General features: G+C 36.0%; 2 protein-coding genes across 2 annotated transcripts in view; one reads left to right on the forward strand and one right to left on the reverse strand.

The window, feature by feature from the left end:
• The window catches only part of LOC140746175 (T-box transcription factor TBX2), a 324,177-nt gene extending 310,395 nt beyond the window's left edge, over nt 1–13,782 (reverse strand). The window contains exon 1 of the mRNA XM_073078214.1: nt 13,635–13,782. The gene's annotated coding sequence lies outside the window, so the exon portion shown is untranslated. The remainder of the gene's footprint in view (nt 1–13,634) is intronic.
• Nucleotides 4,101–7,005, forward strand: LOC140746174 (adenosine deaminase 2). Its single transcript, XM_073078205.1, has one exon. The coding sequence runs from the start codon at nt 4,366–4,368 to the stop codon at nt 5,863–5,865; it is 1,500 nt and encodes a 499-aa protein (XP_072934306.1). The 5' UTR covers nt 4,101–4,365; the 3' UTR covers nt 5,866–7,005.
• Nucleotides 13,783–14,492: the final 710 nt, after the last annotated feature.

Consider the following 14,492-nt stretch of genomic DNA (forward strand, 5'->3'; position numbering starts at 1 on the left):
AGCAGACGAGCACGAGCGAGACGAGCACGAGTACAGTTCACCTGATGGTAAGTGGCTACTGCCGCCCATGGACATCTGTAATCAACCCCAGATAGGATTACATTTTCCCAACTGAGGTCGGCCACAGATGCGCCCCTACCCCTGAGGACTAAGCTGGAACGTCTCGAAAAAGTCTGTCTCCCTTACCACACCCTTCAAACCGGAACACAGCAGCACCTAACACTGCTGTTATTAGATAGAAATAGGTGTGGCGGTGGTACCGCCGGAGTCGAACCACAAAGGGTTCTACCACCTTCAAAGTTCATAGAAGTTGATTATGAGCATGCATTCCAGTAGGTAAGTGGCCATGAAAGTAATCAACCCCAAATAGCATTGGCACTGTGATACATTGCTCTGAGGTTTAAGTTGAAACGCCTCATGAAGTGTAGACCCACCCTTTACAACCCTCTTCAATCAGCCACTGATACGTTGTTATCATAGTAGACTAAATTAGAATGTTATAAGAGTTTCTTTACGATGTCATTAAAACAATACACAACAATACGTCTTAATACTGCTATTACATGACAAACGTTGGTTTTTTATTATAAGTAGTATTAAGTTAAGATTAAAACTACTTCGCAACAATCCGCTACAAATATGTATGATGGTATATATTTTAAACCATGCAGTATGCATGCAGTTGTTGCGAAGTAGTTTTAATCTTAACTTAATAGCATGGATTTCCGCAAAGTAACGCCTGATACAATTAACTATATAAGTAGTATTATAATACTAAGTAATACGTAAAATAATTAATACTGTTTGTTGTTCTATTACATAAAACCGGTGTAATTCTGAAAGGAGACCCATGCTCAGCAATGGATCAGGACCTAATATGCTGTCAGTAATTATAATTATCTTAGCAAAAGTACAAATCATTTTGCATAAAATGAAATCTTGTAATTAAAATAAGACCACGATATATTTTGAACGTAGAGCATGATTTAACAATCCTATTTCTCACTAGATGGCGCTACTACTGCATTGATGTAGGTGCCGATTATCACGACATCTGTTGGTAGGTAGCTAAAACTTTCTTCAAACTAATTTTATGATACAGTTAAAATATAAAATGTGAGCATAATAAAAAATAACGTCCTGATTAGTACATTTCGTTTATATACAAGTGAAACTTGCAACAAACGAGGTACTTAATAGGTACGAAAATACACAATGTCGTTTTCAATAAACATTAGAATAATTCTATACCCATTAATTATTTCCACAATTACTGATTAAATGTCAAAGTAACAATAAAATTTTGTCACTAACAAATAAACAGTGATAGTTATGAAAAAAAGTATTATTGTAATGTCGATCACTAGCGCTTCATAACTTTGGATGCTCACTTCGATTCAAAGCTGTGCGCGTACGCTTCGGTTCTCAAACGTTGTAGTTCTGATGTATCCGGTAGATGGCGTCATTTACAACTTTAAAAACAATATACAAAGAAGTTTAATGTCTTTTAACAATTAATGAAATTTTGGATTATCATTTACTATTTGTTTTTGTCTTTAGATATTTCAATTAATTAACATTTGTAAGTATTTTTCATAAGACTGTTATGATAACTTTTCCAAAATCAAAAACATTTTCGGAAATTTCTGATCTGCGATTGATATTATGATCGAAATTACAAGAGAACGTATATTACTCGTACTACGGCCGCTATAAAAATACCCAAAATAAAAAAGTTAGAAATAAAGGGCGTTATTAAGGTAAGGAAACTGTACCTACTTTTCAGCATTTTTGTGTTGGACTAAGAAATAAGTACTTACATAAGGCAATAATAGCCTAGTGGTTAAAAAACTCATCGACGGGCCCGAGGTTCAAATCCCAGGCACGCACCTCTGATTTTTCGAAATTATGTGCGTATTAGAAATTAATTATCACTCGCTAAAACGGTGAAGGAAAACATCATGAGGAAACCTGCATACCTAAGAGATTAAGAAAAAATGTCTCAAAGGTATGTGAAGTCTACCAATACGCACCTAGCCAGCGCGGTGGACTATGGCCTAATCCTTCTCATTTTGAGAGGAGACCCGTGCCCAGCAGTGGGACAATAATGGGTTGATGATGATGACTTACATAAATGTGTTATGGAACCCATCGTACGCGAGTTCGACTCGCCTCAGTCAAGTGCGAGTCGACCTCGAAGCGAAAATCTATACATCTATAGATATATATAAATAAAACTGGAGTGTCTGCTTTTAATATTGAAATAACCGCTTTTACTACATGCATATGAATATACATACGGTACATACACCAAAATAACATTTTTTACAATTATTGTCTGTCTGTCTGTCTGTTTGAGAGATTAGCCAGAATAATCTCTGAAATGGCTGGACCGATTTTGACGGGACTTTTATTGGCAGGTAGTTGATGTAATAAGGCGTAACTTAGGCTACTTATATTTTAGAACTAGCTGTGCCCCTGTTTCTTTTTAACGCGGGTGAAACCGCGGGATACAGCTAGTTTAAAATAAATTACTTAAGTAGGTATAGAACTTACTAGAAATGGAAAAGGTAACTTAAAGAACTTCAATAGCCTTACTTAAGAACTGATTGTGACACAAATGAGAAGTTATTGAGTTGTTGCAATCAACCTTGAAGAAATGGTTCAATAAATTTCACTAAGTAGGCAGACAATTTGTCTTTATTTGCATTTACTTATCTAAAATTGTCTATTAGACAAGTTTTTTCATACAATTATGTAGGCTTTTTTAAATAGATGTAGCCGTCGGTCTGACGGTCCACCTGATGGTAAGTGGCTACTGCCGCCCATAGACATCTGTAAACCCCAGATAAGATTAGATATTCCTGCCGAGGTCGGCCACAGATTCGCCGCTACCCCTGAGGACTAATTTTGAATGCCTTAAAAAAAGTATGTATCCCTTACCACACAATTCAAACCAGAACACAGCAACGCTTAACACTGCTGTCATTAGGCAGAAATAGGTGTGGCGGTGGTGCCGCCGGACTCGAATCACAAAGTTCTATCAGTTGTTGTAAGGTAGAAATACGATTACAAAAGTTTCGAAATTTTCCATTACTCTTGAGTCATACAATTGTAAAAATCAAATGTTTAGATAATAATTGTCAATTGATAATAAATGTCATCGGCTTCTGGCCGCGATCGAAGCGGTGAGTAAACGCTAGTAAATAATAATAATTTGTTCGTAAAACCAGCTGATTGTTTCAAACAATTATTTAAGCCACCTAGTAAGCATAAATAAATTAATACTTGCGACAGGTAGCCCCACTCTTATTTTACACATACGTTAATGTAATCAATATATATATAAATTAATTGATGTTCGTTAGTCTCGCTAAAACTCGAGAACGGCTGGACCGATTTGGCTAATTTTAGTTTAGAATAAATTGTAGAACCCAGGGAAGGTTTAAAAGGTGAGTAAATATGGAATATATTTCATAAATAGATTCTGAGGCGGTACAAAGTTTGCCGGGTCAGCAAGTAAACAATGATTATAAATTACAAGATATTTATAACAATACAGTATGAACTGTATTGTATTGTAATGATACAATAATAACAATTACGGTATTATTTTTGTAATGAACTAGGTATTATAATTACGACTTGCGAGTGTTTGTGTCAGGGCGTACGTGAGTGTGACCGGTTGTTATTTCTTACAAATATGCCGATTTCGAAGAATACTGTCTTTTATTTCACTTCAGGATATAGTAATATACCTACCTGTAGACTTTATTTTTTGTTTCCTCATTATTAGTTGTGTAGTTAAAGTCTATGTTTATGAATAATTACGAGTATAGTAAAGTTATAATTCTATGTTTAAGTATAATTGTGCAAAAAATAATTATTAGATACACCGAAACGCAACCAAAATATTGATTACTGGCGAAAGCAGTTATTTATTACAGAAATCTTCAGCGAGAAATTCACTTTTCGGTTTTAAAATGATGAAAATCAATTCTATATAAAAGTCTTCAGCGACTTAATGGAAATATGTTAAATGCTTATATATTTACGCGTAATACAAAACACGTTTAGCTATCGTGCGAACTTATCTATCACAGTCACAACAATTACGCTCATTAATTATTTTCTAGCGAAATACTATTTTTAACTCGCAAATACTCGTAGGCTACATTGTTAAGTAATTTCGTTCTCGCTACGTTGCGGTCAATTTTATAATGACAAGATTTCGTTCACGACCGGTGCTAAGGAAATGAACTACACAATGCACAAACCTATATATATCAGTAAAGTGCGCGTCTACCGTTCAGTCTTGTGAAATGATACCCAATGTCAACGAGTGACCCGGCGAGTTGATAAACAATGCGCTACTTCCCATACAGCGTGATCTTCGTTATCAGTGTGGTAGCTAGAAATATAGATGACTACAGCATCCAAAGAAAGAAGCTCATTGACGAAGAACTTGATGCGCAAGTCGGTGGCAAAATCCTGCTCAATGAAGAAGAAAGTATCGCAAATAGAATCCTTATGCGATGGAAGCAACAAGAGATACGCGATTCCTTCAACAGCCCAGGACGTTTCAATCTCTCCAACCACTATTTCAAGTACAAAAACCAGATACCAGAGTCTAAGGTGTACCAAATAATAAAGAAGATGCCAAAAGGAGCAGCGCTTCATGTACACAGCTCGTTGATGCTCAGTGTAGATCGTTTGATGGAGCTGACGTATGAAGACCACTTATACGCCTGTCTTGAACATGATTTAAAATTACACTTCTCGGACACAACTCCCGACCTACCTTGCCCCGTTAAATGGACTCTCCTTAGCGAATTAAGGAACGCCGCGGATAACATTACAGTTTTCGACACGAAACTAAAGAAACATTTTACAATGTACACTGAGGACGAAAATGATATGAATGCTGATATAAACACCATTTGGATTAGATTCAACAAGGTCTGTGACACTATTAAATCTTTAATTTCCTACAGACCAGTACGCGAAAAGTTCTTCTATGCAGCATTAAAAGAATTTTACAACGACAACATCATGTATATTGAAATCAGAAGCGGATTGAATCGTTTGTATGAATTGGACGGACGTGTACATGACATCACGTATCTCCCAAGATTGTACCAACAAGTAGCGAAGAGATTTATGAAGGAGTACCCAGACTTTATTGGTATCAAATTTATTGTGACTAGAGCACGTAAGCGTACTTATTATGAACTGCAAGAAGACCTTGCTATTGCTTTGAGATTGAAGAATGATATGCCGGACTTGATCGCTGGATTCGACCTCGTCGGTCAGGAGGATTTAGGGAAGCCATTGCAGGACTTCCTCCCCGCATTGGAGGAGGCGAAAAACGAGATTAGTTTCTATTTCCATGGTGGCGAAACGAATTGGTACGGGTTGCCTCCAGATGAGAATTTAGTTGACGCTGTTCTTTTAGGATCGAAGAGGATAGGGCATGGATACGCGCTGTTAAAGCATCCATACCTTCTGCAGGCTGTTAAGAAACGGGACATTGCGATCGAGGTGAATGTGATATCGAATGTAGTGTTGTCTTTAGTGCGTGATGTGAGGAACCATCCCTTGGCTGTTTACTTAGCATTGGGTCTTCCTGTGGTACTTTCTAGTGATGACCCCGGGGCGTGGGGTGCGGACCCACTGTCACATGACTTTTACGTAGCATTTGTTGGTGTTGCAAGTAGCCACGCGGATATAAGACTCCTTAAGCAGTTGGCACTTAATTCTATTAGGTACAGTGCGTTAAACGATTGGGACAAAACGAAAATGTCGAGTCAGTTTAATTTAAAGTGGAATGAGTTTATTAAAGACGTTATTTCTGGAAATTTCTAGAAATGTATACTTAAGCAGTGTTGTTATATATCGAAAATCGTATAGGATAACAGAATACGTGCAAAATACGTTATAATGCCAAATAAAATACTAAACTGAATACTTACTTCATGGCAATGTCTTAAGGATCAAATATGACACTTGTTAGTAAGTTATTACCATAAATTAGTTACTAAAATTAGGTATAAAACTAGGTATTTTAATAAAATTGTGTGCTATATATGTGTGATCTATCTGTGGGCAAAGATGCCCAGCATTGGGATAAATGTTGCATTAATATAAGCATGTATGTCGTCATTTTATGTATGGTGTTTCTTTTAAGTGGAAGATGACTGACTAATTTTGTTTTGTGTTTAAAACGCTATTAAATGAATTTGAAAAAATAATTTAATGATCCAAATATCTTCTTATTCTCATCATATAGGACTTCTCACTTTTTTTATAATCTAATAGTATCAGACGAGCATGCAGTCCACCAGATGGTAAGTGGCTACCGCTGCCCATGGACATCTATAATCAACCCCAGATAAAATTAGATATTCCTACCTGAGGTCGGCCACAGATGCGCCGCTACCCCTGAGGACTAAGCTGGAACACCTCGGAAAAGTATGTCTCCCTTACCACACCCTTCAAAACGGAACACAGCAGCGCCTAACACTGCTGTTATGAGGCAGAAATGAGTGTGGCGGTGGTGCCGCCGGAGTTGAACCACAAAGGGTTCTACCACCTTCAATGCAATAAACCTAAGTTTTAACATAAGTAGGTGTAATGTATTTTATTAACAGAAGACAATCACCCCCAAAAGTTTTTCCGAGGCGTTCCAACATAGTCCTCAGGAATAACAACGCAACTGTGGCCAATCTAAGGCCTTATTAAACCAAATCTTATCTTATCTGAACATAGATAAGTATAGATATCTCACCGCCTTGTAATTGAAGGAACCCATTAAATGACTTAAATGGCTGATAATTCTGTCAGCCATTTAATGGGCATGCGTAAATAAGTGGTGCAAAAACACGAAATCGAAGAAAAAGTGCGAAAAAATATCGTTTAATTCGTAAATGATCTAAAAACTAAATATTTTTAATATTTTTCAAACACGAAAATAGATGACAGTGATAATTTAAATTGTCAAAACTAGTTATAGTCTGATTCATAGATATATTATCTATGACGTTATATCTATGGTCTGATTCATAATTAGGTGTCCAAAATGTAAACAAACAAATGTCACTGTCAAAATTAACAAGAAACAAAAATTTTAACAAACTCAACAAAAAACGAATTACAATTATTAACTTTACAATTATTCACAATTTAACAAACGCGCTATGAAAACGATAATACATTCCAGTTCGATTACAATCACGAAAATGAATAACATCAGCTACGAAATTTAAAAATGACGGCACAAGAAATGTTTTGTGTTCCGATTTTGTTACCATTATCCACATTTTAATTTTCTACCATAACCTTGTTTTTTATTATTATTACTGAATGGAACGAAATTGAGATAGTATAAATATTAGAAAATGTGAATTAATCTTAATTTATTTTTATTATTATTTCATTATTGTTGTATTAATTTAATATTGTCAAAAATAAGAAACTACCATTTGAAACATATTTACTTGATAGGTCAACCAACACCTTTGTTTACATTTTGGACACCTAATTATGAATCAGACTATATATTTTCTTGTTAGGAGTGAGTAATATTTACTAATCTATGTATCTGAAGTTTAATTACAGATATCTATGGGCGGCAGTAGCCACTTACCATCAGATGGATTGTATTCTCTTTTACTACCTCAATATTATAAATGAGATATTTTAATTTTACTTATTAAGGTATCCATAATAATACTAACACAATTAATGCTAAAACTAATAATGTGCAAAAACCACAGAAAATAATGGACACGGAAAAACAAGTAGCAATTAGTAAGTAAATTACGAGTATAATGAAAGTGATTAATTATAGTAATAATAATTTGTAAGTAATATATAATTTTTGCTATGTAAACAAATATATAATAATAAATATTTGCTTAAAATTGAAACTTGAATTGAATTAATTTAAATCTGCCACACTAGAGGTACCTTTTTGTTTTATTACGACGGGGCAACCTTCAAAAGGTACCCGATACCGCGGGAGCGACGCCGGGTTATGTGGGATTTTTACCGCACTAAAACCCCCCCGGTGGCCGTCCTCAGCGCTTGGTGGAGAACTCCGGGATCTCCGATGGAACAAAACCGGAGTCCTCCGAGCGCGATGCCCCGGTCGGGCTCTGCCCTGAGGGGAGCACTTTAGGCTCCTCCCGCACACCTGGTGTTTACGACGGCATGCGACCACACATGCCGCCGTCCTTCCCGGGTTTGCTCTCCGGACGGTTCGAGCTCCCACTCTTGCCGCCGGCAACCCCGGAAGCCCCCTTTTAGTCGCCTCTTACGACAGGCAGGGGATACCGTAGCCCTATTCTAGTCCCGGAACTACAGGGACAAACACTAGAGGTACCTACCCTACCTATTTTTTTTTTTGCCTTATAATCAGTATCAACTGTTACTTGTATGACTAAACATTGACGGGTTATACGAGGCGTTCCAACTTAGTCCTCAGGGGTAGCAGCGCTTCAGTGGCGTACCTCAAGTAGGATCCTAATCCTATCTTGGGGTCCAATTACCAATTGTCACTTACAATCAGGTGGACTGCATATTTTATGCATGTATATCAAATTTTAAGGACTCCTTAAAGCTCAATGCGCTTGACGGATTGTAACATATGTTTTATATATATAATTTAGGAGTAGCAGACGAGCATGCAGTCTGATAGTAAGTGGCTACTGCCGCCCATGGACATCTGTAATCAACCCCAGATAGGATTAGGTATTCCTACCTGAGGTCAGCCACAGATGCGCCGCTACCCCTGAGGACTAAGCTGGAATGCCGCGGAAAAGTATGTATCAAAGCACACCCCTCAAACCGGAACACAGCAATGCTTAACACTGTTGTTATAAGGCAAAAATAGGTGTGGCGGTGGTACTGCCGGAGTCAAACCACAAAGGGTTGTACCACCTTCAAAGATGTCTTTGGATGCATCATAATAATTATAGGAGTGTCATAGACTATATTTTAAGTTTGTTTTTGTTTTTATAATAATTCTGTAGCACAAGATATTACTTAAGTATGTGACATAGAAACACATGGTTATCAAAATTATAAGCGAGAGATTAGCTAAACATTAATTAGGTGAAAATAGCAATAAAATTATTTAGATAAAGGTTCATGAACTTTTTATTACGTCTTTGTCTAATAAGGTAATCTTAACAACAATTAAGATACAATTTAGATTATTTAAATGAGTGGAATTCACTTTAATCTACCACTTACTGTTAAAAAGCGCCGATTTAGCTCATTTTAAAGATTAAATAAATATGTAATACCTACATATACTCCACAATGTTTTCCTTTGTCGCCAAGTAAGCGAAATTAATTTCCAGTAGAATACATATGTAATTTCGCAAAGTTAGAAACGTGTGTCTGAGATTCAAACCTTAAAACCACAGCATAAGAGCCTTGTAATCAGCGCACTGACTAGAGTTATGAGCTAGCGCCCCTGGGAAGATATTTTGACGTTTGCGCCTCCCAAAACTTTTTTAAACTAAAAATTATTCTAATCAAATCAAGTTTGATTTACGAAAACATTATTTTTACCAAACTCATTTTAGGTCATTTATGCTATGAAATATATATAAGCATATTTATTCATTATTCTTATTTGTAAGAGTCTTCTAAATTTTTTTACATTCTAAGAAATATTAATACCAACTATGATTTATCACGGAATTGAAAATTGGGTCGTTCTCACGCACGAATTATTTTACAAGAAATACTGGAACTTCTAGAATCTTTAAAGTAGAAGTGTAGACCGCGCCAAACTTCAAGTCCGCTGTGAGGTTATTGCGCGCTCGTGTCAGTCAGAGAGACAATGTGCTCGAACACAACTACCAGCATATACTCCGTAACAACAGTAATTGCACATTAACGCAGCAATGACACAATGTTATCATTGTTTCACTGCTGGACATTAGGCCGTACTACACCAAGTGCGGGTACACTGTAGGTACAGCTTTGAAAACTTTATTATAAACTCCCAGAAGTGTATGTTTCCTCACGATATTTTGTATCATGACTTAATAATCATTTAAAGTATTTTTTTTACTATTAATCAAATCAAATGATTTTTTTTTATTAAAAATAGGTTTTTTACAGAGCACTTTTCGAATGTCAAAACAACTACCACCACTTCACAAGGTGTTTCGTTATGGAGAAGAAGCGGCGTCTTTCGCCGCTCCATAACACCATAACACACATCCTTTTTAAGAAAAAGTATGTTTTTAACAATGTTAACTTAACGTAATGGTACATGGTGGAGCTGGAGCTAATTCAGACCACACCGTTTTGTCAGTCAAATAATTATAGTACGCTTTTTTACATAGCGTTAGTTTAACGACAAGTTTGAACTTTTTTTCTGTGAGATTCAAAATGTGGTCGGGTATTTTATTGTAGTAGCGAATACAGTTGCCCACGAAAGATCTACCCACCTTACATAATCTATGTTTAGGAATTGCTAATTTATTTATATTTCTGGTATTAAAGTTATGATGGTTACTATTTTTTTAAACATATAAGTGTATTTTCTTACATACATAATATTTTCATAAATGTATTGACTATGCACCGTCAATATATTAAAAGTGGGAAACAGTTCTCTTAGGGACTCACCACGCCGCAGACTATATATTGACCTTATTGCTCTTTTTTGAATAGTAATTATACAGTCTATGTCAGCAGCACTACCCCACAGTAGATTGCCATAAGACATAATGCTGTGAAAGTAACTGAAATAGAAGAGTCTGGCAGTGGGGATGTCTGTTAACTGTCTAATTCTTCTGACTGCAAAAGCTGCAGTACTAAGTCTGCTGGACAAAGCAGAGATGTGGGGTCCCCACTGGCGTTTAGAATCAATGGTTATCCCCAAGAAAACAGTTTCATTGACGAATTGCAAAGTCTCACCATTTAGAGCGACATTCATCCCCGTACTCCTTACATTTGGTAGCATAAATTTAATACATTTAGATTTATTAGAATTCCAGAGTAGGTTGTTTACATGTTTTTGAAATATTAATTGTTAAGAGATTATGTTGTAGCCATGTAGAAAGAGTATTTAAATCCTCTTGAGCTTGAGCTGTTTTTTTTTATAATATAGGAGTAGCAGACGAGCATGCAGTCCACCTGATGGTAAGTGGCTACTGCCACCCATGGACATTTGTAATCAACCCCAGATAGGATTAGATATTCCTACCTGAAGTCGGCCACAGATGCGCCGCTACCCCTGAGGACTAAGCTGGAACGCCTCCGAAAAGTCTATCTCCCTTACCACACCCTTCAAACCGGAACACAGCAGCGCCTAACACTGCTGTTATTAGGTAGAAATAGGTGTGGCGGTGGTGCCGACGGAGTCGAACCGCAAAGGGTTCTACCGCCTTTGAAATGATTGGAAATGAATGGGAAATACGAACACAAATACAAAATAGTTATTTTTGTAAAAACATAAAAACTCACACTAAGGGTACTGAGCGCAAAATTCAGTGGATGCCTTCTATTTTTTGGATGTCAAGGGGGTCAGTGTAAATCTGAATTCAAAACAGTCACAACTCTTGCCCGTCGACCGCCATCTTGAAAAAGGGGTTCTCACTTTTCACACTATATCAGATAAACTGTACGTCGCACAAAAATTAAGAACAAATCTATAACTTTTTGTCGTAAAACCAAAAATAACTAAGTCATTTGTCTACAGTGGTTGGAAGTCAAAGAAACAATTTGTTTAAGTGTTCTTCATTGTTCACAAGTAAATCGAGCAGGAGTATTAGTATTTTGCTTTAATTCTAGTATGCCCCGTGGTAGGCAAGTTCATGCACTAATTAACCCTATGTTAAAAATCTGTGCGCGTGTAATATCTGCGCTGACTACACGTCCGCACCTTACAGCTACCAAAACAGTAATGAGACCAGCACGGCGGGAAGTGTCACATTTATTATTTAGACGGCAGGTAGATTTAATTTTTATTTTATTTTACACACTTACCTGAATGTATGTGGAAGGGAGCACACTAAAACATTTCTTTTGTTCATCCTGAGTAAATGTATTTTGACCATGTGTACAACACATAAGCTCAGCCAACACTATAGTTACCAACCACTCCATATTGTACCAATGATTGCGTATTTCTATAGCAAAACAAAATTTCATATCACTTTTTATACCATAAGTTGTCCTTGAAGGTTTTGTTATCAATTTTCCCTTTGTTTATTAGTTAATTACTGTCGTTACATATTTTATTAGAAATTTATTATGACTTGCTTGCGGTATAGGAAAACATCGTGAGAAAACCTATTATATTAAAAAAGAAGTTTTCAAAGGTATGTGTGGACCTAACATGTCACACTTGGCAAGCGCGATGGACTATGACCTAATAATTCCCATGCTAAGAGGAGACCCGTGTCCAGGAAATAAATATACTTAATGTCTTAACTACGAATTACACTTTCAATGCAATATTTATTTATTTATTTATTTATTAAAAGTTGCACCAACGAAGTAATCACTGACAAATCCATTGTATATATATGAGCAATAAGTGTCACTTCACTTATAGGTGCAAACGGCATGCAATAGAAAACAAGTAAGAGCTAATAGAAAATTACATAACAAGATTATATTTACACAAAGGACCAACAAGGACCAATATTTTATTGAAAATTTCCATAAAATATTGGTCCTTGTATTTACGTTACAATAATGTTGTTATATACCAATTGATGTTGGTTATAAATATTTAAATACAATGGAAATGTTGATCATAATTTCGGCACATGCATAGGTATTATCATATTTAACTTTTTAAAATATATTTTTATTACTAGGTACTTAGTCTAAGTACCGATGAACAGATTGCCAAATTCGCAAATTAAAATATTTTCGACGTTATCAAATTTCTATACAACAACTTTTAGAATTGTTAGTATGTAGTAATTAATCTTTATAGGAACCCATTTGTGATTGTGACTGCTAACGATTTCTTTAATTATTTAATTTATAGTAATTGATATTTAATTCGTATCATTAAAATTGCCTACCAATCATGTAATTTACGTTATGGAAGCTTAATCTAGAATAATTTTATGTACGTATCATACTATTAATATATTATTGTCGACGCCTTTTTGTATAACATCAGTTTATTAGGACGACACGACGCGGCACGGCACTGTTGTCGGAACAACACCACATCTCTCGCTTAAACATTTATTTATGAATATTATACAGTTTGCCTACTTGTAAGTAGACTCTTTGATTAATTTATTTAAACGAATTGTGTCATGCTGTTTCATCCGAGCTTTAAAGAGTAGGTACCTACACACTAGGGAATTATTTTTCTAAAATAAAAGTAGTCTAAGTTACTCCTTATAATATCCGCTAACTGCCAGTAAAAGTACTGACAAAATCCGCCCAGCCCTTAGAAGGTTTAATCGGAACAAACAGAGGCCGACAAATATTTACATCTCAAAGAGATACTTCATTTTTAGTTTTTTGTATGTATATAGATTTATTATATGGCAGGGTTCACAGCGTGTTCCTGCCGCGTGATAAACGCGCGTCTAATTTGAAAACGACCTATAATGTACCAGTATTAATAAATTTCTTACCTTTTGGTCTTGACCCCCGTGATGGCCAAAGTTATTTCACAGCTTTATGTTACACACAAACAACACCAACACACAAAAGAGAAAAAGCGAAGAACACTAAACAAAATAATAATTATACACAAATCTTATCAGCGGACACGTGAGTCGTCGCTTCACGTCTAATCTCAACTAAAGTTCGAACTGTGGAACTACCCACATTATATGATTTTCATTATGTGTTTCGACTCCGGCGGCACCACCGCCACACTTATTTCTGCCTCATAACAGTAGTGTTAAGCGCTGCTGTGTTCTGGTTTGAAGGGTGTGGTAAGGGAGACATACGTTTCCGAGGCGTTCCATATTATAAAAAAATCTATCTGGAGATTACAAATGCGGCAGAAGCTATTTACCATCTGATGGTCTTGATGATCTTTTGCTATTTTTATGGTAGAAAAAAAACATACACGCACTCATATTTCCAATATTTCGACTTGCATAGTTTTTCTGTCACCAAGTAGTGTGAACAGCGTGTAATGGTCCGTGGGGCCACGGCTTGCTTCGCGCCTCGTATAGTTAAAAATAAAACAATAAGAACGTGTTTATATTCTGAACAGACTGTTTAAGTTGACGTCACTTTTTGAAAATAAGTATGTAGGAAAATGAGCGACAGGGGGTATTTCGATAGTAATTTAATAATTAATTTAAGTAAATTAGTTATAGTCAGTCGTCCTGTGCAAGTACTTGTTCAACGTTTAGACTTGCCCCCGACAAGTATTTAAAAGTAAAAAAGTACCTATGGAGTGAAACTGTTAAGTATTTATTTTTTGATCACTCGTGTCGTGTCGGACTCTGACTTTATCTTTAAGTAAATTGTTATTA

This window comes from Epargyreus clarus, unplaced genomic scaffold (genome assembly GCF_041222505.1).
Source record: "Epargyreus clarus isolate Ecla_fem2 unplaced genomic scaffold, WU_Ecla_fem_2.2 ptg000012l, whole genome shotgun sequence".
In the NCBI taxonomy this organism is placed as follows: domain Eukaryota; kingdom Metazoa; phylum Arthropoda; class Insecta; order Lepidoptera; family Hesperiidae; genus Epargyreus; species Epargyreus clarus.

Bases quoted from the DNA above. Each gene is read 5' to 3' on its own strand.
- LOC140746174 (XM_073078205.1), top strand. From the start codon at position 4,366: ATGCGCTACTTCCCATACAGCGTGATCTTCGTTATCAGTGTGGTAGCT.